Source organism: Lonchura striata, chromosome 7, assembly GCF_046129695.1.
Source record: "Lonchura striata isolate bLonStr1 chromosome 7, bLonStr1.mat, whole genome shotgun sequence".
Classification (NCBI taxonomy): domain Eukaryota; kingdom Metazoa; phylum Chordata; class Aves; order Passeriformes; family Estrildidae; genus Lonchura; species Lonchura striata.
In genome coordinates this window covers 5,999,066-6,022,323 of record NC_134609.1, presented here as the reverse complement: position 1 = coordinate 6,022,323, position 23,258 = coordinate 5,999,066, and the positions used below count along the sequence as shown (strand labels likewise).

At 42.6% G+C, this 23,258-nt stretch overlaps 2 protein-coding genes across 11 annotated transcripts in view; one reads left to right on the top strand and one right to left on the bottom strand.

Annotated features, from left to right (window-relative positions):
• Nucleotides 1–14,703, bottom strand: part of LDB3 (LIM domain binding 3) — a 112,916-nt gene extending 98,213 nt beyond the window's left edge. For 2 of the 10 annotated variants that reach the window (XM_077784540.1, XM_077784542.1), the window contains exons 1-2: nt 8,638–9,045; nt 8,410–8,534 (exon numbers count right to left, since the gene is read on the bottom strand). In XM_077784540.1, coding sequence (XP_077640666.1) covers nt 8,410–8,502 — 93 coding nt within the window. In that variant the 5' untranslated portion in view covers nt 8,503–8,534; nt 8,638–9,045. Of the gene's footprint in view, nt 1–8,409; nt 8,535–8,637; nt 9,048–9,583; nt 9,799–14,625 lie in introns of those variants that run through there. The other 8 variants (XM_021536187.2, XM_021536188.2, XM_021536186.3 and 5 more) reach the window with 8 other exon arrangements.
• Nucleotides 14,704–14,960: 257 nt separating this feature from the next.
• WAPL (WAPL cohesin release factor) overlaps nt 14,961–23,258 on the top strand; it is a 135,159-nt gene continuing 126,861 nt past the window's right edge. The window contains exons 1-2 of the mRNA XM_021536198.3: nt 14,961–15,126; nt 21,849–21,976. The gene's annotated coding sequence lies outside the window, so the exon portion shown is untranslated. The remainder of the gene's footprint in view (nt 15,127–21,848; nt 21,977–23,258) is intronic.

Here is a 23,258-nt window from a genome sequence, read left to right as displayed (position 1 = left end):
GTGAATTTTTTGAAGGTACCTAATTACAGGTACTTTCTTCCCTCTATTTATTGTGTGCTTTTTTCTCCTGTAAATCTCTTAGAAGAACAGAAACAGCTTTACATTAGGGGAAATATTATACTCTTCATAGATGTGAAAAATGGGAGATTTTAGAACTGTCCCCAAAGGATATCCAACAGTAAGGCTAACCTAAGCCTCAGGGCCAGCTCTATGTGACCAAGCTTTTATTTCTTTTATGACCTGAGTTTTATAGTAGCCAAATAAAATAATTTAAAAAAGAATCATAATCTAGGCAACACATTTTGACAGGTGATATCTATTAGCTTTTAAATTTATAGTGTGAATTATGGGTTAATGCAATGTGCCTTAACAGCACATTTACTAAGATCCTTATCCTCACTCTCTACCAGCAAAAATGAAATTCTTTATAAATTAATGAATGCCATCTATTAAATATCATAGCATACTTCTACCAAATGAGTATTTAGGCATTAAGACAACTGTAACAGAAAGCCTATTTGGATATTTTTTTCTCAGGTAACCTTTTTATTAAGGTTTTAATTACACTAGTACAGAAGAAACAACCCTTTGACATGCTGTGCATAGAAACCATTCTTTTCCAATTAGCATTATTCATTTCTACTAACACAGTACTGCTGACATTGGCGGACAAGGTTTGAAATTCATTATATCCTAAAAACTTGCATTTGCAATTGATTTTTACCATGTTCAGCAGAAACTTCCCTCTTTCCTCTCCCCTTTGCAAGATTTTTAAACAGGGACTAATAACTTACCTGCACATTGATAATTTGGCTAGTCTTGCAACAAAACTCAATGGAAAGGAATGCAATCTCATATTACACTGGACACTATTTTATGCTATATTATGCATTAAAATGGTGGCACCTCAGGCACCCATGTGCAGACACTTCTAGTTACACACAAACTAGCTACACGAGATTGTCTTCTCAGCTCAGGTAGCTCCAGCCCACTGTGAAAGCTAGATCATAATGAAGACTATTGCATTTTGTACACCATTTTCATACTTCCACATTGCTAGTCAAGGCTGGTGTTATTTTGTATTTCAATACCTACAGTTTTGATAGTTATAGTATAACATACACTTTATACTACTAATTGGACAACAAGATGGGACCTGCTGTTTCTAGTATAGAAAGTTAATGATAACATTTGCAGAGCTAATTTCTCCTTGTGTTCCACTGGCTGGAGAATATGTTGCAATAATGTATTCAGAATGGAGATAATGTCAGAGTTATCTGCTGTGTTATTAAGACAGTCATTTACAGAGTTCAGACATCAGACACTAATAAAAAGTTTTATCTGAAAAAAAGATTATTGTGCATTTTAATTATAAAGCACTAACAGTTCAGCAGCTTTAAATTCATAATTTAATGCCTACCTCCTGATGTTTACTCATTCTACAGGATCTGCAAAATTATTAACTTCAATAATAATTATGTAAATCTGAGGACTTCCTGAAATATACTACATCAACTATATTCTCATAGAAATAAACTCTAGGTCAAAGACTGAACAATATGTCAGACAACATTATCCAGCTGCCAGGGCACACTGTCAAATCTTAAAAGAAGTGAAAAAGGAATATAACTATTTTGAGTTGTGGATCTGTTTCCTTATGTAAAGAAAACCCGTTCCTCCCTCCTCCATAAAACCTCAAAAGCAACTGTTATGCCCAGCTGTGAACTCAGTTTCTCACCGGTCTTGAGCCCATGTTTCCCACAACTAACACTATATGCCCCCTGCTCAAGGGAAGAGCTGCATTTCCCTTTCTGTTGCAGGAAAGAAAGCTGCAAAGTTACTTCATTAACTGAGCTGGCAATTGCATAGATGTTATTCAGCCCAGTTATTTCATAGAATGAGCTCTTCACAGATAGTGCCACACAAGTATTGATGATTCAGCTACAATCCCACTCCAAATTAAAAAGCACTTAGGAAGTGAAATGAAGAAAGGGCTTCAAACCCATGGGTTATGTATTTTGTGTCTGAACAGTCAGAACACTAGGTTTGATGATCCAACACCATTTAAACCAGAACCTCAGCTGTTACAGGCCATTGCTCACGTTTATCTGGCCTACATTCTACCAGGATGTTATGTTTCTTCTGAAATTCAAAACTGATAGAATTGAAGAACATAGCCTTAAACAGACAATTTCTGCACAGTATCTGTGCAGAGCACATAATACTCTTTATATACCCCTCCCCTGAACTTCAGCAGTGGACTTAGTATTTAGTGATTACTTTAATCACAAACAGATAAGAGGGGCTGCCTTTGTTTTCTGAGTACCTACTTGATTTAGAGGAGAAATCATTTGACCAAGAGCTGCAGCTAGCTACATGCTGTTCCTGAAAGTTATTTTGTCAAGTACAATACATGCATTCAAATCCCATTGTGTTATCAGGCTACAGTTTAAATAAAATTGTAATAAAAGCACTCTTCAACAAATAAACCTGAGTTTAAAGTTACAACAACAAACTTCAAGGATTTTTCAGAATATTTTCTGCAAGAAAGAAAACAAAAGCTTCTTACTTCCATCATGACTGTTTACCCAGTAGGGAAAAATAACCCATCTTGTGCTGGAACTGCTTTGGATACAAAATTGGGCATTTGCTGAAATCAAACCTTCTCTTAAAGTGTTAAGGGCTCTGGTGAAACATCCATTAAGAGTATTTCTCAGATCTGACACAGTATTTTTAATCAAGACAGAAAATGTTGTTTACCTCAGAATAACTAATGTCTTACCTCTTAGAGCACCTGCACAGCCATGTTTAACACTGTTTTACTCAGGGCAGAGACCTGAACTGCTTCCCTGATAAACTGGGATTTTTTGATCCCCAGGTGCCCAAACCCATTTCTCTGGTCCACTAAGTATTATTTAAATGGAACACAACTATAAAATTTGCTCCCTCTCTCCTTGTCTGACACAGACACGACACTTGTGTTTGATGAGACATTCAACCTTATCATACAAATGCCCTGTACACTGAACTGCCATTTATAGTACAGATGCTGTCTACTGGAACATCTCAAATAAACAATACCAAATCAGGAGGCTGAGGAGTTACTTGTAGGGCTCAGGCTCACAGAAACACAATCATTTCTGATGTAGCTGTAAACATACCAGAGCTGGCTTGCAAATTAGCTTGAAAGCAAACATACCACTTCAGATAACTGGCACTCTCCTAGGATACTGACATTGTTTGTATATATAACAAATAATTGCAGGTAATAAAATTCAGAATGCTGTAACTTCAGACGAGGTGACTATTACTCAAGAAGTAATCAACAAAACAAACAGATTATCACAAAGAAATGCTGATGCCCACAGAATACTTGTTCTATCAAAAAAAGAGACTGTAAAGTTTCAGAGTGTCCTGAAAATCTGGCCTGGAAGTATTTAATCTTCCTCTTGCAAGGGAATATTTTGAGTTCAACTGAAGAAGGGTGGAAGAATGTGAAACTGTTAAAGCATAAGAAATTACTGCAGTTTGTCTAGGCATAAGACCGTCATTATATTGAATGGCTCACTTCCTTCTCAGAAGTTGACTCAGTCATTTGAACTTTAAAGGAAAAAGGAAACATCTTTGTAATGGTTAAAGAGGAAGACTCCTAGACTTCTCGAGGACATCAGACTAATCTGTTAGTTTAATAGAATATCAACTATTATAAATTCTAATCTATAGTTTTTGGTATGATGAATGACTTCTTTGGAGAATAAGAAAAGCCCTCTCAAAGCTGCAGTTGCAGCTTTAGGACAGCTATTCAGCAGTGTGACTCACCAAAGGTGGATGCTTAACAGGGGATGTTGTATCAGCACTTCAAGAGAACATGCTGAATTGTTTCAGTTCACTCAATACAGGTAGACTGCATTTTCCTGATTATAGTTTATGTACAGCACCACATGGCCATTCAAAGGACAGCTGCAGAATGCACAGAGCCTGACCCAGATCATCTGAGGCTTCCCTGCATTCAAGAATAGAAGAAAAAAAGTGAAGAGGGACTGCCTTTCCTCCTCAGCTGCCTGTTGTAAGGCACTGATACACAACACAGGAAATGAATACTCTCACATAGCTCCTCTAAAGCAGAGGCAGTGACAGCCAGAGGTTGGCATATGTATGCTAGGGAGTGGAGGAGGGACAGGAAGCAATCAGACAGAGATGCTGATAAAAGGAAAGAGCCTAACAACTCTGAGGAAAAAAAACCCTTCCTGCTCCTGCAGAGACAGACTTCAAAATACTAGACCAGGGTTTTCCCCCAGACTCAAAAAGCCGTTTCAGACTGCTTGTTGCAGAGTCAGTATACAGATCAGCTAATTTAATTCTTTTTGTAGCAGTGTTTGCTATTTTCCCTCCCTGGGCTTACACATTCAGCAGATGTCAACCTTTTAATCTCTTATCAAATAAAGAAAAGTATTTCTTAAAGGTTTTTGTTTTGTTTAAACACTATCTCCTGTCTCAGGCTCTGGCTTTTGATGCGGAACCCAACATCTCTATTAGAAAATACAAAACTGTATAGATAACTGCAGAGTGAATATACCAGTCATGAGTTACCACAGTGATTAAAATATTATTTCCACTACCTCAGATAACGATTGCTCCTTCACACATTTCAGCTCATTGCATCACCTGCAAGCCAGCCTATCTCACTAGAAAAGTTTACTGTTCAGAAATAGATTCAGAATTATATGAAGATGTTCTGTTATTGCAACCAACCATGTACAATCATACCATGTTAGGTGCCATGGCAACTGAGCACTTAGATAATTAACTATGTCCAAAAGCCTTCTTACAGAGGATTAGGTCTATAAAATTAATGACTTCTTCTTGCTTCCAGACAGTTCAAGCAGTAGGAGAAAATAAACAGCTTTGCTGCCCACCTCAATTTGGAAAGACCAGATTTATGTATATGATCACGCCACTGGTGACAACACTTTGCACTGCCAACAACCTGCAAGTCTCATTCATTTCAGCAGGGCTGACAGATGCTTAGCTTTATTAAGTTTGTCAATACTGTTTTCCTATGTCTGCTACCTGCTCATGACATCTCATGACAGAATTTGACATCTCATAACAGAATTTGACATCTCATGACAATTTTTCTAGTGGGTACGATGGTTTGCAGGGTGGGGACTGGAAAAATAGTTTACAGATGATTAATCGATACTATTGTTAAAGGAGAGTGAAAGCTGCAGAGTGACCTTAACTCTTCCCTACTTGTTTTTGTCTCCTGCTTTCTTGTTCCCATCCCCTATTTTAGTCAGGTATTTATTTTTAGATAAAGAACAGATAAGCAGAACAATCCATTTCAGGGGAACATATCTTCACCTGTCACCCAGATGACTGACTGTGTCCCCCTGCGCATTATGCTTTTGATTATTCAGCAATGAGCTGATCACCTGGGCCTATCTTAATGGAAGAAAATCCAGTGTCTGAGACACCATTTTAAAGATTTCTTTAGAAGTGAACTGTTATGCCAAAGAGCTCTGCATAATTCACTTCCTCATCCACCATGTTAAGAACATTTTTCCTGAACAGAAGGCTTAGCAATCCCACAATCCTGTATTGTGCTTTTCTCAGCAGGTTCAAAGACTTTCATGATTTCTCCCCTACTGTCCAGGTAAAGTGTGATGTGGGTAGGAACTGTGTAGGGCTGGCTGACAGAGTGCAGGTCAACAGGTCAACCTTATGTCCATGCATGGGCTAGCTTCATAATGGCACAATACTGGTGCCCTCTTTTGGGAGGGTGCTTGGAAAAATCTTGGTCTAATACTGAAGATGTGATGAACAACCCTGCTGTGTTAGATTCCTTCCACCATTTTTCTTGAGTTTAGAGGCAGTGCTCTTGCAGCATGACAGAAGAGCACAAAGCCTTCATGAAAAAGAAGGAATCCTTCTGTTCTCTGTGTCCCACCCACAGACAGTCCAATTAACTGAGAGCAGTCAGAGCAGAATGAACATGTCTGCATGCAAGCCCAGTCTGCAGGCTTAGAAGGACACTGCACATGTAGCCAAAAGGGCAATGGCACATCTGCCGTGGTACATTAAAAGCAACTGTAATACTCTAAGTTGAAGTATTTGAAGTTTAGGACTCATCTTGCACCTAGAAAGTCTAATCTCATCTCAGGGCAGCTGTGAATCAAAACCAGTCCATAAATATGCAGCATCCACTAGCAACATTTAGAGCTCTGCACCCTTTCCAAGAAGGAGATCTTCCTCACAGTTATCTTCTCTCCCCTCCTCCCCATCAGGAATATCTTAAAATGCAAGTACAGCTTCCCTTTTCCCACTTCAATAAAACTGCAACTATGGCTGAGTTCATAGGTCAACTCACTTATGACTGAAATTTCTGATTTGGTTTGGAGATATATTTATGTGATAGACAATAAAGAAAAAAATACAGATCACAAAAATGTCACAACCAGCAGGCATAACTATCCCAGCTCACCCTGAAAGAGACTATGCTTCTGCCCTCATAAGGCAGGCTCTAAAATCCAATCCCATCCCAAAGCTGTAGTCCCAGCTGGGCCTCACTGGGAAGAGTTTAAAAACATTTAACAGTGCTTTCTGACACTGCTATGGTTGAAAATGCAGTCAAGTCTGCGAAGAGCTAATTCCTTCACACCTCTGGGAATTCAGCTGTGGCAGTTTCACTTCTGCTTCTCTCAAAAGCCTCATGAGACTCATACAGCCTTTGGGCATAGTGTTTGCACTTTCACAGATTACTATCTAAGACAATGAGCTCTTTGGGAAACAACTGGGTTTTCATTACTGATTGTGTCACATACACTGCAAGTGCTACAGCCCTGGCCCATGGCTGACAGACTCTAGGTGTGACTGAATGATTTATAAGAAAATAATCAACGCCATACAGTGCAGGCTGCAAAGTGTCATGAAAACACCTACAAAAATATGGTGACACCTCTCTGTACTTACCTTGGGTGGGATGAGAAAAGAAATACCAACACTATTTACACGAGCAAAAGTAATCTGAGTTTATGAAGCGAGTTTATTTTTGTAGAAGGGAGGTATTTTAGGTTGTCTTTTGCTTGTTTGCTTTTGATAAAACTGCCAGTACAGCCTTCTTTGCAATTACTATGCTGCAAAAGGAGTTATGAAAAGTACGTCTCATCATCATAGTATTAAGGTAAATGTGGCCCTGTTTTCCAAGAAAGAGATAATGTGCATAAGAACAAGGGAGATCAGGTGATATAGTTTCACAGGATGAATATGAAATAGCATAGCTAAGATTTCAGAAGCCCACCAAGTGACTTTGAATCACATTTGTTGTAGAGATATACATTTTGTACCCACAACTTAACAGGCTGTATTTTTTCATTATGAAAAAAATCAACAGTTTTAAAAGCAGTGTAGGTGGCTTTTTTATTATTATTTTTGCAGTGAAGCAGACCTTTTATTTGCATTCTACTTGTTTGTCTGATTAAATCATTCTGGTATTTCTCTTACATACTGTTATGTAAGTAACCTCTCTTGTCACTGTATTGCAAAATAAGCCTTCTGTAGGTGATTTGTGGAGGAGCCAAGACCTCTCTAGAAAGATCTGAACATTCTGATTTGAGACTGTCGGAAACAAGAAAAGAAGAAGGGAGCTACCAGAAGTCACACAGAACTGTCTTATGAGAGAAAAGTAGGTAAGGGAAACACAAATTTCCTGAAAACCATTCAATGTTAAAAATATTTAAGAAATGTAGCTAATTCAGGTAATAGGAGTACTGAACAGCAACACCTTAAAATAATGCTTCAAGGGGAAAAGTAAAAGGCAGCTAGGAGATATATGGCTGTAATTGACAGATACACTGAGTAATTAATTATTAAATCCATGCTGTTTGTCAGCTGCAAATGGAAGGCTTCTGCATAATTTAAGACAGTATTTTAAGTACTACTGAGTCTTCTGCTTGACATGTCTAATTTTTATCCAACTATTGCACCCCATCACAAAAGGGTCATATCCCTGTCTTTGTTCAGTTTGAACACCTGACTTCACATACTTACAAGAAGTTAGATGTTTATTTTCTAGAAATATAATTCTATATTCCCATTCAGAGCTCTTCTATTTCCTTCCCCCCATATTGCACCAGTCAGCAGAAAGAGAACACTGTACAAAATAGAACTGGAAGCTCACTTATGAGACAGTATCACCATCCATACAAATATACTAACCACAACTGTCTTCCTGAGGCATTATCACTGCCAGGTCGTACTTCAAACTGGCAGATTTCTAGTTCACATTATATTGTCTTTATTCACACCTAGGTGCAAAGATCTTCAATTCTGCTAGGCCAGGTCAAAGTGTACATATGACTGCTATTTTCCAGCCCAAACAAGCTCAACAAGATTTTTTTGCACACTTACTCTGGAGATGGTCAAGGGCATGTTGAAGTCCTTGCCCCCTTGCAGTCGGAAGCCCCACGGTCCAGGTCCATTCAGAGTCACACTGTAAGCCATGTTGTACCACTTTCACAGGCAGCAACAGGGCACTGCAGGACAGAAGGACGGGGCAGACAGAAAAAAGTGTGAAAAAACAGACTGAGAACAGGATAGGGTTTTACATAAATGAAAGCAATTCTCTCTCTGCCTTGCCTGTTCAGTCGTGCTCTGATACCACCTAAGAATAGATGGGAGCTATAATGCAGATGCTGATATCCCAGCTGAGTAGAGCCCATAAAAGGTTTGTAACCAGACACCTACTATGCAAAGACTTCATGACTCAGAGGTCTAATATAGTCCCCACGGAAGGGGACAGATCTTTCTAGGCTCCTCAAGCCCCTCATGCTGTTCAGTTACTTTATGGACAAAACATAGGTTTTAATGAAACAAACAAACAAAATCCCATTCTAAAATCCCAAACACTAAATCTCTTCTGTAACCTGTTAACAACTACAAAGCCATTTTTAAATTCTGCTTCAGCACATAAGTATCTTGCACTGTGACATATAATACAGGTTCTTTCTATTAGATCTTTTCACATGTAGCAGAAAAGGCACCAAGAAATTGATAACCTTTTTTTGCAATGCATTGTTAAACTGATAAAAATACATACTACATGTATTTAGCATTATTAAAAAAAAAAAATTCCACAACTTCATGTTTGGCTCTTGGTTCCACAGCCCTTGCTTTCCCTAGGAAAACTAACATTTAGTTTTTCTGAATACAGAAAGATCATGGAATACTTTTAATCAGCATATAATTTCTGTGATAAAAGCACAGTTTCACTACATACCTGTTTCATCATTTCAATACAAGTCTTCTAAAGGTGTGACGCTTTAATTAAAGTCTAAGAATACAAACAGTTAGCTAATTGCTTCTTTAATTGCTTGATTTTTTCATAGTTTACATTCCAGTTCTTAGGAGTTCCATAAAACTATAACTCTTGTTCAGTAATGCTGGATAGCATTTCTGCCCTAGAGCGGAAATTGCTAAAATACAGAGGGTATGAGGGTAGGGAAGAAGCTGTTGGTAAAACTACAGATATAAACAAAAAGTTTCTGCTCTCAGGGTAAAGCTACAAACATTAAATAATGCTCACCCCTTTCAAGTCATTAATTTGTGCAGGACCTCCAGAACCTCTCTTCTGTATCTTCACAGCACTTATCCTCCTTTATCCTCTGGTTAGAAAGAAATTGCCATTATATTAAAAAAGGGAAATGTCCCCAAACATGGGTTCTACTTTGATAATCAAAAAGACAAGCAAACACACACAATGCACTAGAATGAGGCAGCTCAGCTTGAACATTGATCACCCTGCCAATACACCTACCTTAAAACATGACAAATATCTGATTACAAAACAGCAGAGAGCAAACACTACCAGGAACTCAGTCTTTGTCAAAGAAGACGGTCAATAATTTTGCAAAACCATGAAGCAAAAAATGTTTCTGTCTAACATTCACAGTGCCAGAAAAGCTATTTGTACAAGGGAATAATTAATCTCTGCATAGGCACTAGACTAAACCAGAGGTTTTAGCCAGAGGTCCACATTAAACCGCAGCAATTCACACAGATTTAAATAAAAGTTACACTAAGCCAGTGGAACTGGCCCCAACCGAAATGAAAGCAAATAGCAAGATACAGCCTGAGAATAAAGCAGGGTTTTGAGGTCTCACAAATACCTTGAAGGTACATTTACATTAAGAGTATTTATAACCTGTCCTCTGTAAGTCCAGAACCACTGATGTTTGGATGATTATTTTGAGGAGAGGCAAAACTGACTTGTTGGACTTAAAATGGCAGTTTCCTATCCTGCCAGTTTATCTAGTACTAGTTGTTTGTTTTTTTGGATTTTTTGGGGGGGTTTTTTTTTTGAAAGCCACATGCACATACAAAGGTTTGAAGGTATAGTTTCATTGTACTTTTACTTTACTTTTCCTAGGAATTCACTGCTGGCTTTTTCCTAGGAATTCACTGCTTTTTTTAGTGCCCTTTCTTGGCTCCATTTCAAGAGTTCAGGAGAACAGAATAAAAGCAGGAGTAAGATAAATATAAAAAATTGCTGCTTCACTACTACAGACAGTATCACATAAATAAGTGTTAGAAGAAAGACCACAGTTTTATGGATTTAAAATTCTGTGCATGTTACCTTCCCATACCTAAATCTTCAGTCATTTGTGTAAATAACAGAAAAGGGGGGGGGAAGCAAACCCAGAACAGAATAAAACCACACAACAAACTGAATAGAGCTAAGCTCTAAGAAACAGAGATGTTGTTTAACCAAACACTATGTGCTTCTGTCCTACTTTCCCACCTATAACATGGTATTTTCTTATCAGGACATCAGAAAGGATCTGAGAGATCCTTCAGGCTGAGTGGTGAGCTAAGAAACGAGAGCGGGCATCACATTCGGGGCTCTGTCATTTGAATGAAATGTTAAACTGAGGTCACTTGTTCCTGCTCCTTTGGTTTCTGTCCGTGTCTGCCTCAATGTTCAGGGTAGCTTGGCATTTTTAAAAGGAAAGTATAGAGGATATGCCAGCGTCCTGGCCAACATTTCCCTTCAACACATCAGGACCACAGCTCTTTTCATGCATCCACACTACCCCTACCAGGTGCAATACAGGGAAAGAAGATCCCAGAGTTTCCTCGCTCCAAGCCTCTCTAATGTCTGTATCCCCTCTGCCTGTCTAAAGAAAGTTCTGCTCCTAATAATGAAGTTAAAATGCTACAGAAGCTCAGGCTGTAGTCACAAATCCATTTGAGGCTGTAGTCACAAATCCATTTGTTAGGGACATCCTTAGCATAGGTCTCACCTTCTACAGACTTTTAGCACAATCAGCCTCCAAATAAACCGGGTGATCCATCCAGATGGCTCTTTCAGCCCCGCCCTGCTTTCAAAGGTGAGACATCAGTGTAGCAGGTACAGTGCTGCCACAGCTACACCAGCACAAACCTCAGCAAAACCTTCTGGGAAACCAGATGCTGAAATAAACTATTTTCACAGAACTGTCAATTTCCTTGTTTTTCCAGAGGCTTCTGATGTTTAGATTTTAAGTTGTTTTACATAATTGCCTGCTAGTCCGTTTCAAAAATAATTTCTGTTTGCTCAGATTTTGTTTCTCATGGTGTGCCTTCTTCCCTACATTCTCTGCTTATGTCAAAATCCATGACTTGCTTAAAGCTCCCTCCCTTCAGAGAGAAGCTATGCTGAGTGCTGAGTCAGATGAGGTCACTGATGTAAGGGGTGACATTTAAACAAAAAACATATTCCAGGAGCAGGGTGACATTTTCTCTACACATATCAAATCAGAGGATTTTCCAGAGCTCCCCAGGCAGCCCCCCTCCTGCCCCAAGCTATTCCCAGCTGACTGATGGGAACAGTTGCGAGGAAGCTGGATGGGTACCAGCAGAGGAGAGTGCCACCACCTCCAGCAAAGGCCTCTGAGCCCGAGCAGAGCTGTCCTTCCACAAGCCCAGCAGAGCTGTTACACCAGCGGAAACAATTCACACGTGCTAGGGGACCATGCTGTGCGTATTACAGTGAACCGACTTTGGGAGAGCCACAACTGCATGCTTGGGAGTGCACAGACATGAAGTGAATGAAATAAAAGCCACTAGTGTCAATGCTAAATTAAGGTGGAAGGAAACAAGTAATGGAAATTCCAATTGTTAAAGTTGCTACTACTTCACAAAGCTGGACACATTAGTCAGGGGTTATATTTTAGCTCCTGTGGCCCAGGGGAGATTTGAATTACTGACAAGGTTGTGTCATTTGGTTCATCAAGGATTGATTGACAGCTTGACTTCTGAGCTGCAACAGACTATGGATCTCTGGCAAATAAAAAGATGCATACAAGGTCATGATTTCAATGTTTTATGTTTAGGCAAGGGAAAGATTTGTGCCGGGCATGAATAAACTATCATCTCCTCTTTAATAGAAAGATGTCCAACAAGCTGGATAGATTTTCCCTTAGGAAAAAAAACCCAATCAATCAGACAAACAAAAAAAATCCAAACAAAAACCAAACAACTAATCAAAAAAAAACCCAGGCAAAATGATTGTCTTTCTTTCAGTCTCCCTCACCTGAGGGAGTGGCAGTACAAAAAGGCAGTATTCAGCTTTATGACAAACACACCCTTTTTGTCCTATGGATTCCTGCACTATCACCAGTACAACTACCTACAGTCCTTCAGAAGAGTGGGAAGTGGGGTGAGTGGAGCCTTTGAAGTAACTACTCACTAAACACATGCATGAAGAAAACCCAAGCTTTGACCCAGTTGTTCAATATATGCAATCCTAGAGTTTTCCAAAGTTTTGAATCAACCCAATGCTAAGTACATTTCACATGAAATCAACAGCTGTATTTGAGGACTGATCTTCATTGTCATCCACAGGGGGAAATAGTAGACATCTACTATATATTAGCTAAGCAGTGCTGAGGAACTTGAAACGGACACATTAGAGATGGGGGAAAAATTAGCTCTGGATTCCTACCTTGCCAGTGGCAAACTGAATATAAAATCATCAAGAGCAAAGATATTTTTCCCCACAAGTTCAACATTGCTTCCAAAGTAAGACTATTCTGTGAAACAGCTCATTGTGATCTCCTTTCTTTCACTGCTGAAATCTGAACTAAGTTGAGCTAATCATACTTGTACTTTTTTTCATCTATTAATTTAAAATCCTTCAATTCTCACTGGCCTTAGGATTTCTGAATTCATTTTAGCCCCTTTATCAAGTTGTCCTAAGTCTTGATCTTTCTCAGGCCGCTAAATTTTCTATCACGCTTGCCTTCACCACATTCTGCTTTGCAATACCTGACTAAGGATGTGCTTTGTGAGTTCCAGAAAAAGCTGATAATGCTGGGGAGATATGCTAGAGCAATATAATGATGGAGTATTATCTTCCTGCTCTACATAATGCCTTCAGAAATACAGCCCAAATGTTTCCTGTTTGGCTGTTTGCTGCTGCCAGTATCTCTTACCAATTAACTGAATTTGCTATCTACCCCTCCCTCTAGATCCTTCACCATCACTATTTCCATCTTTACAAAAAAAAAAAAAAACAACAAACAAACCTGTATTTCACACTTTTTTTTTCCTCTACTGCATGGCTTTTTTTTCCCCTACACCAACCTCCTTTCACTACAATAAAAATTTGGTATACAACACAGTTAATCAGAACTAAACTTTCAAAGACTCAAATATTTTTTTAGTAACTGTATTAAACTGGAATCCTGTGGAGAGACAGATTCACCATGAAAGGCAAGGGGAAGATACCTCTCCAGACTATGAAGACTTAGGTGTATGTTAGTAAATTCTCATCTTACTAGCTTTTCAGTCATTGTTTTTAAAGACACTCACTAGACCATATAATACTTAAGACTTCTAGGTACTTAACCATCCCACGATAAAAAAATTTCTTCTTTTAAGGTAAAGAACATCTAAACACCTGTTGTTTTAACCATGTCCTGTTTATAAACATAACCACAGCACTTAAGTTACCCACTTTAGGTGAGAAAATGAGTCAACAGCAGCAAACTGGACTAAAAGACAGGGCCCAGTTTCTAATACATGTACTTGAGGCAGAAAAAGAAGTCTGCAAAATGTGTCACTGTTCAGTTTTCATTGTTGTTCTTCAACTCTGGGCTGAAACCAGGAAAGTTGACGGCAATCCTGTGACTATTGTAATCTGTGCCTTGCTGCACAGGAACCTAATTGACTGTTTGGCCTCAGAAAAGAGAAAACAGTGAAGGAAAAAAATCCAAACAAACCCCAAGACGTCACAGTCAGCTCCCCACAGACCAGGGACTGAGCTCCGATATGGAGGTCACAGATCTCTTAGGGGGCAGGCTTTGCCTCCTGCCAGCCGGAGTTCTGGAACAGCGCGGGGAGCGCACAAGGAGCCACACGAGAAGGATCCTGTGCCCTCAGTGTCATTTGGCCACCGCAGATTCCTCAGGGATCACCACGGCACGCTGATGTAGCTACGCGCCTATAACCACAAGGTTGCAAGATAACTAAGCAGCCTCCCAAAAGTTACACTTCAGCCTCGCCTACTCACTCCTGCCTTCCCAGCAAGGGCTCTCCAGGGTTGAATTTCCACTACAGACACGCTGTAGGCGCGGCGCGACCCACCTTGCCCGCTCAGCGGTACCTCCGGGCCGAGCGGCCGGCCCCCGCCGCCTCCGGCCGCGCAGCGCTGCCCGGGCCGCGCCGCGTGGGTCCCGGTCCCGCCCCTGCGGGAGCCGCGGCTGCCGCACCCGCGGACATCGCCCCCGCAGCCAGGGGGCGGCCGCGACGGGGCTGAGGGAAGCGCTGAGGCAGCCGCCCGGCCCCGTGGCGGGCAAAGAGCCGCCGCCACGCAGGTGGAGCCTTTAAAGCGCCCGGGCCGCCGGGAGCGCCGCGCTGAGGGCGGCGGCCGCTCCCCGTCCCGCCGCGAGGGGGCGCTGGGCTGGCGAGGCGCCGCGGGTGGGGATTTGCCTCAAGCGGTGGCGCAGGGGCCGATCCGCGAGAAGCCGCTGCCGGCGGCGTGTAAATATCCGAGTTTGGGCCGAGATCACCTCGGGGCCGCGGTGGCAGAGCGGGAAGGTTACACAGAGCTGTGGGGAGCGGTTCGGCCGAGCTCCGGGGCAGCAGGTATCCCGGGGGGCGGGCGTTCCGCGTCTGAGCCCTCAGGGAAGGATGCGAGGGATGAAATGGCGGCGGGAGCGGGGGGGCTGCGCCCGCGGGTGGGACCAGGAAGGCTCTGGAGGGCGGCCGGGAGGGGCTGCTGTCCTGCCCAAGTTCAGCGAAAGCTCTTGAGCCTTGTGCGTTAATGAATTGCGGGCTTGGAACCCGCAGCCTTCAGCCCCTTCGCTCACCGCCTGCTGCCTTCAGCCCCTTTGCTCGCCGCCGGAACACCGGTGAGAACGGTGGTTGCATACACTGACCCGCAGGAAAAGTGGAAGCGAGGTTGTTTGCCCCCACTGATTCACTGGTGCTGATATGCAATGGTCGTTTTAGTTAAATGGAAAAGTTAAAACGACATCCCGAGATAAGACAAAGGGTTTGGAAGACAAAAAATGCAGCACGAACTATTTAATTGCCCATCACGATACTGATGCTGAGATGATTTAAGAGATTGAGCCTTGTGGTGCTTTCCCATAGTCCTGCTGAGTTCTGTCAAGGGCCAGACGGCCCGCTCCATACATCCCTCTATTCAGCAGTTCTTTTTTTGGTTTTTTATGTTATGCTCCCCAAAGTATCCTGCAGGAAGTCAGCTGTTTTCTCAGTGCAATGACAGCGCCACTGCTTTATGAGTTTGTTAAAAATTTTTAAAAAAGAGAAAAGCCTGTTCCCAATCGTTGAACCGCTGGGAACGCGTGCGGTACCCCGTGGCATCGGAGCCCGCTGGGATTTGCCCAGGAGCGAGAATTCCCTGGGCTGGGAAGGCGGCTGGCTGCGCAGCGGAGCGGCCGTGCCGAGGGACCGCGCCCGGTCAGCACCAGGGACAGGGCGGCGCGGGCGGCACCGGCCCCGCACCGGCCCCGCACCGGCCCCGCACCGCCCCGCACTGCTCCGCTCCGACCCCGCTCCGGCCCCGCACCGCCCCGCACTGCTCCGCTCCGACCCCGCACCGACCCCGCTCCGCTCCGACCCCGCACCGCCCCGCACTGCTCCGCTCCGACTCCGCACCGCTCCGCACCGGCCCCGCACCGACCCCGCTCCGGCCCCGCACCGGCCCCGCTCCGACCCCGCTCCGGCCCCGCTCCGACCCCGCACCGCCCCGCACTGCTCCGCTCCGACCCCGCACCGCCCCCGCACCGGCCCCGCACCGGCCCCGCACTGCTCCGCTCCGACCCCGCACCGCCCCGCACTGCTCCGCTCCGACTCCGCACCGCTCCGCACCGGCCCCGCACCGGCCCCGCTCCGGCCCCGCACCGGCCCCGCTCCGGCCCCGCACCGACCCCGCTCCGGCCCCGCACCGGCCCCGCTCCGACCCCGCTCCGACCCCGCACCGCCCCGCACCGGCCCCGCACCGCCCCGCACCGGCCCCGCACCGCCCCGCACTGCTCCGCTCCGACTCCGCACCGCCCCGCTCCGACCCCGCACCGGCCCCGCACCGGCCCCGCTCCGACCCCGCACCGCCCCGCTCCGACCCCGCACCGACCCCGCTCCAACCCCGCTCCGACCCCGCACCGCCCCGCTCCGACCCCGCACCGGCCCCGCTCCGACCCCGCACCGCTCCACACCGACCCCGCTCCAACCCCGCTCCGACCCCGCACCGCCCCGCTCCGACCCCGCACCGGCCCCGCACCGGCCCCTCACCGCCCCGCACCGCCCCCGCCGCGCGGGCCCGGCAAACCCCTGCAGTGAGGGGCAGAAGGGGCCGCGAGAAACACAGCAATGCAATCGCTGCAATACGCAGCCCTTCTGAGAAGCGTCTCAGCTCCAGCCTACTTTAAAGGGTCGCAGTTCAGGTTTAGTGTTTCTCGTCTTATGGAACCTCAAGTGTCTTTGCACTTTATGGGATGCATAGACAAGGCCAGGAAAAATTGATCTAAATTATTTCTGTATTTATCCTTAGCCAAAATTCATATGGATTGCGACTTTAATAGTAGTTGCAAAAATATTCCACTGACAAGTTGGCTTCTATCCCCAAACGGAAACATTTTGCGTCTTGTGATGAGGTGAGCAACCTTATAAAGTAGTATTTTTGGTGATTTAGGCTGGAAAACATGATCCAGATGGTGGGAAATTATGCTTATTTAATGATGTTCTGTTAGATTATCCCATTCTATGTGTGATAGAAAAAATCGTATTTAGATTTAAGGACTTCTACCTGAACCTTTTCAAGGCCTTCAATAACCTGATTTTCTGCTTCCCTGTAAAAGTATCAGCAAGGATGACTGGGAAGTGGCCAATAATCCTGTTCTGATGAGTGGTGGATCAGTTTTGCTTCAGACTTTGTTTTTGTTTGAAACTGGATGAAATACACAAGCTTGTGTGTTTCTCCATAGGTCACTCAAAGCTGAGGAACTTGAAAGTATGAGAGCTCAGCGCTCTCTGAAAGAGCCTGCAGGCTTGTTCCCAGAAACCTATGCCTGTCATTTGGAGGGACAAAATCCTCTGTCCCATTTTTCTAGAAGGCACTAATATTAAACACATATTTTAAAAGATGTTTCAGAAATACAGCCTTGGAATAGTTCCCTGAAACACCTTTGGGGTCACCACTTATTACGAAAAGCTGAGAGATGAGGCTACACTGACTGGGCCATCTTGTGCAAACAATCCTATTTGCTTTCTGGAAAGTAGCTTACTGGTAGATTTAGCTGTCTGTTTTCCTCAGTGACTCAGTGTGATTTGCTTTTGACCCATGAATTTCATTCCAGCCTGGTCAATATCCTTTACTGGGAAATTCAGATAGTTCTGTCAAGGGCTAGTTTTCTGCAAGTGTTTCTCCTTTTCTTTTATCCTTTCTTCCAATCACAATCTGATCTTCCAGGCTGTTTCATCAGCTGTTTAGCCTCAGATCAGTCTCAGAAACATTGTTTTTCTTGTAAATAGGCCCCTCATTTTCCCGCAGTAGGGTTTCATAAGGTTTATCAGGTACTTCAGTCAGCTGTCTGGGCAGTTTAGTTGCAGTAATTGTAAACTGAAGGTGCAACACCCCCGGATGGACACTTAAAAGAATGACTGCTATTCAACAAGGCTGGCTTCCTCAGGTACTGAGAGGCTCCTCACCAATGATATTAGGAAAATTATCAAATAAAGTACAGACATTGCAGCACAAAGTATGGATATGCTTTCTCCTGGGATAGTGCTTTTGATATGTCATCTCATTTCCTGCCCGGCTGAAGGGGTTCTGAGCTCAGAAATAAACTAGTGATGAGTGTGGCTTTCTGTGAGCCCCTGCTGAGGAACAAGTAACTGGGAAAAAGATGCTGCCTTTGGTTTGGATGGGCTGTGTAGGTGTTATTTATCTGTGGCAACACTGATGTGACTGTTCAGGCAGAAGCGCTGGCATTCAGAGGAGTGCAGACCTGGCCTGCATTTCCACTGTCATTTACCCAAACTGTAACAGATCCAGTAAATGAGGCTATTCCATTCGTGATTGCTTAGCAGTTCTGTTTTTCCCAGTTCTTTGCACATGCTGTATAAAGGGACAGGAGAGTCATTGGTTTGTTCCTTCTGTCACTGGCGAATAAATACTCAATTTACAAAACAACTCAGAGTTTTCAATTTCCTTCTCACAAAAGACTAGAAGGAATTTATTTAAAGTTAGGACTTTAGATATGTCCAGTTAACAGTCTGATTCATGTGGGATTGTCTTCTGGCATTGGCAAAAAAGCTGCCAAAGGAATCTAATACTTTGGATCTCCAAAATTATTTTCGTTTGCAGAAAATCTTAGGAATGTAGCTGTGTAGCAAGCACAGCTCAGATGAGGATCATATTTCTAGTGACTTTACTTTAGTAATTTTATCATTGTAAGATAGAGATTCATCATTCCTATTTTCAGTCTTACCTTAATAATTTTGCAGGCTTCCTAGTGTTGCCCACATATAAGAGCAACCAAACATGCAAACAAAATAATCAAAATGTAAAGCTGCTACATACAGTTCAATAGAACATCGAGAATTGCAATTCTGGACTGTTGCTCAAAGATGAAAAAGAAGGCTGTCTACATGATAACCTCCTTGGACTGTTCCTGTCATTTCCCTATCTATATTATTAGCATAATATTGCTGGTACAGGATGAAAAAAGAGTTATGGGAGTAGGTAATTCAAGAGGAACTGTCAACAGGATGAACCCCAGAAATGATGCTTGACTTATAACCCTCACCACTTTTGTGCTAAATTTGGGCTAATCTGGCCCCAAAATGTCAGAACGAATGTCTTGTGCATTGATTTTAGATAGAAGAAAAGCTAGAGTTCTCCTAAAACTTAATATTTTCAGTTAGTTTGGCTAAATAAATGTTGACCTCTTAATTCTAACTCATTGCTCAACTGTAAATACGCAGCTGTAAATTCAGGCCCTTTATACAAAGGGAAAAGTGAATCTCCTCCCATTTGTTCCTTTGGTATTTCTCAGCATCTCTCCATTGCATATTGATTAATCCAACATTGCATCTTTCTTACAACAGGCACTGTTAATCTTCTGTTTGAGTATGAAGAAACTTCTTGAATTTGCCTTGCAGCACTTCAAGAGTAAATGATATGACCTTTTACAGATAATTTTTCGTACTGCACTAAATTGAATTACCCAATGCACAGAAGGAGTTAATGCCCTACTCTGACTCAGAATTACCTGATACTTACCACAAAGCAGTGTCAGCAGTCGTTCAGTTTGATTGCTTGGTGCCTTGAGCTGATGATTTTTTCAGTTGAGCCCATTGATTTATTGAAGCAGTTTTCATTGGGATGTCTGAAAACTGGGATAAATTTTGCTGAGGAAACTGTGAGCTATGTTTAACTTAGCTGCTGCTGGAGCCTGAGTGCTGGTATATGTTTTTCTTCTTTCTGACATCTTGGTGCCCAACCTTGAAGAAAGATCAAGACTATCTCGATGGTCAGGTGCTAAATATACAGCTCACTAGATGGTAACTGAGCAATCAGCTCTGTCCTTGCACAATGTTTTCAGGCAGTAAGAAGATCAAAAGACTAATAAAGAAAGGCACACCATGTCAACAAAATGTTCTAGACTATATCTGTACAATCCCAATAGGTAAAATAAATTTATTTTGTAGCTTTATTGGCAGTTTCAGTAATTCAAAGTTTGTTTAGGGCCAGCCAAGCTTTCCGACTTTCCAAGCTTTCCAGAGCCAGTGGGCTCTGGGAGGACAAGTGTGATACAAATTCAGGATCCTATTGTATAAATAATCTGTTTCAATTCCTCCATTATTTAAAACAGTGCAAGAATAGAACTCCCAGACAAGTCAACAGGAATGTCTTATTCTTTATTCCATTTCTATTATTTTGTTCTTCAGCCCTTTCCTTTACATGCTGGATATACATTGTAGAGAGAACAGAATAAAAGTTTCAGTGATGAGCTTTTTTCCTCTTATGAGCTCTTTCAAGTTTAGATCAAGTAAACTAGTAACAGTCAAATTTTACTGAAGTCAAATAATTCTGCTGGAACCAAGCCACCGGGTCTTGGAAGGAGGAAGCAGAGAAATACAAGTGCCTGCAAGTTAGTCACATGTTGAAACAGAAACATTACAGGGTCCTCTTCCCTTGTCAAATCAACGATTTTGAGTGTACTGTGGTGTAACTTCCTCTGGATATGTAATAGCTGTGAGTGTCACATTTGGGAATTCCAAAGACTGACAACTCTTGAAGTTCAATTGAATGTCCTTTGGACCACCAGAATCCTTTTTCAAATTTCTATCTCCAGTCCTGAAATAAAAAACTGGAGAATAAATACTAGTATTGTGAAAGTCTTAAGCGAATAGTCACAAAGACACAAAGTGCCAGTAGAGGATGTTGCTTTATTGCCACTGGACTTTTTGGTTTTTAACTGAAAGATTCAGAATTGATTTATGTTCCTCATGAAGTTGTTTAATTACCATGATTTTCTGTTCAGAAAATTCCCCTTAAGTAGTGGATGAGAAACCCAATTCCTATCAGGATCCACCTTGTATGGCTGAATTCTCAAAATCCTTTTGCTGTAAGTCTTTACTGCTATCATGCCATTCCAGTATGGCTGTTCTGGTAAGACGTCTGGCTTTGATCATCTTTTGGCTAAAGAAATGCCCTGATCCTAAACCCCAAATCCTGTGTTTCCCAGAAATGGTTTCTAGTGACACTGGACAGTCAGCTGTGTTATTTTGAAAACTCCTGCAGTAATTTTATTTTTACAAGCTGCAATTCAGGCAGCTCACTCTGTTGCCATGCTCATGAGCTGCTCTGAGAAGCAGTCGTCTTTGTACTGTGACCCAGTAAAAATGGAGCAGGGTCAGCTGTGATGGGACTCTTTCAGAAACAGCACAATGAAGGGAAGCTGCAAGGTGCAGCTCTGTAACATCTGCTGTGGCCTCCCTAGCCTTGTCTCTAGAATCATTATGGTCTGGCTCCTGCATGTGAGGAAAATCAAGGATTCAGTGAAAGGAGCAAGGAGAAATCTGGCACAAGATGGTAACCCTGAGTCCCTTTTCTGGCCCACAAACACAAAGATAAGATGCCTGTTTCATATGAAGTTACTGTTTTTCAACATTTTTGGAGGTATCATGAATTGTGTTTTATTTCCTTCTTTTGCCTTTGGTCATAGTCTACCAATACAGTTTGAAAGAGCAGCTCTTTCTGTGTGAAACTTACTTCTCATCTAACTGAACATAATGATCCTGAACCTGAAAAGCTGGTGTGACTTTTTCTTTTTCAGGGGAATGATTTTCAAAAGGAATCCATGCAGTGAATGTGATGAACCACCAATCTGCCTGATGCTGCTACCCCAACTCTGTCCTTCATCAGATTAAGTTCTCTTCTTACTTCACTGAGCAGCAGCAGAAAGTGAGTTTTAACAAGTGCATCTGGAAAATAGCACTTTGAATAAGATCTATCAATACACATTAAGGGTTCTGCCATGTGCTTCTGTTACTCAGAGGCTTCAGCTGAGAACAGCAGCATCAAAAGGATTCGTATTTTTAAATCACTGTTGGAGGGTTATTATAAGCCCAGGCTCCATCTGTTTACATGTTAAGGTGGAAGCATAAATAGTTCCTTTAAAAGCCAGGAGGGAGGTGTGTTTAATTAATGCTGGTTTTGCCACCTGACAGTGGGGCTGTTTGGAAGGGGGCTCTAGAAGTGTGAACTACTAAAAATTAGAAGGAGATGGTGATACTGCTGGGAGGGCTTGAAAGCAGGAGTGTCCATGGGATGAGTGTCAAGGAATGCTCGACTACAGAACCTGGCAGGTAGGAGGGAGCAGAGTCCTGATCAAGAGATCAGGGTTTGAACGGGAAATGAGGGGACAAACAGCTATTTCTTAGCAGGGAAAATGAGAAGGGAAAATGAGAAGAATCTCGAGGAGATGTGGGCTGAGCTAAGCAGATTTCTGCAGTCTGCACAAGAGCATGAAGGTGAGCAGTCGCACTGGGAAAGAACTTGTTAGTTTAGATCTGAAACTTTTTGTCACAAAATCCCCAATTTTTCTTTGTTTTTAAATCTTTCTTCTTTTCTTTTTTCTTTAAAGGTGAACTTGTATAGTATATCTAATATAGACAAATAAGGGAAGAGGTATTACTGAAAACATTATCATATGTTCAATTCTATGGTTATGTGTTACAACCATGAACAGTCTGGTGTATGTTAATACTGCTGGGACACTGATAAGAATTGATTTGCTCGAAGTCACAGGTCAGCACTGGACAGTTACCTTAGAGATTCTGGCATGCTGTGGTAGTAGCCACATGCTCCAGCCACTAGAAATACTTCTATAAGTTTTTAAGAGTATAGTCTTATTCTTGCCTTCTTTCCTTCCTTTCATGGTGAGCATCACTTTATTCTTAACAGGTCTTGGAGTTCAAGCTTTGATGAATTGTCCTATTTTAAATCCTTTTATATTAATGGAGCTCTTTTGTGCATGAAAAGAGAAGTTGGTTCTGAAAGTGTAACTCGTGTCTGGACAGGGCAAAAACAATTATCTGATGTTTGGAGCCGGCTAAACCATAGAGTGTTCACTGATTTTCATTCTAGACAACATTCAGGGAAGTTTGTGGTAATCTTGTTGGTTTGATTTTGTAGTGCTTCACCCAGGTTATGTTACCCTTGTTTCCTGGATGACGCTGCTGGG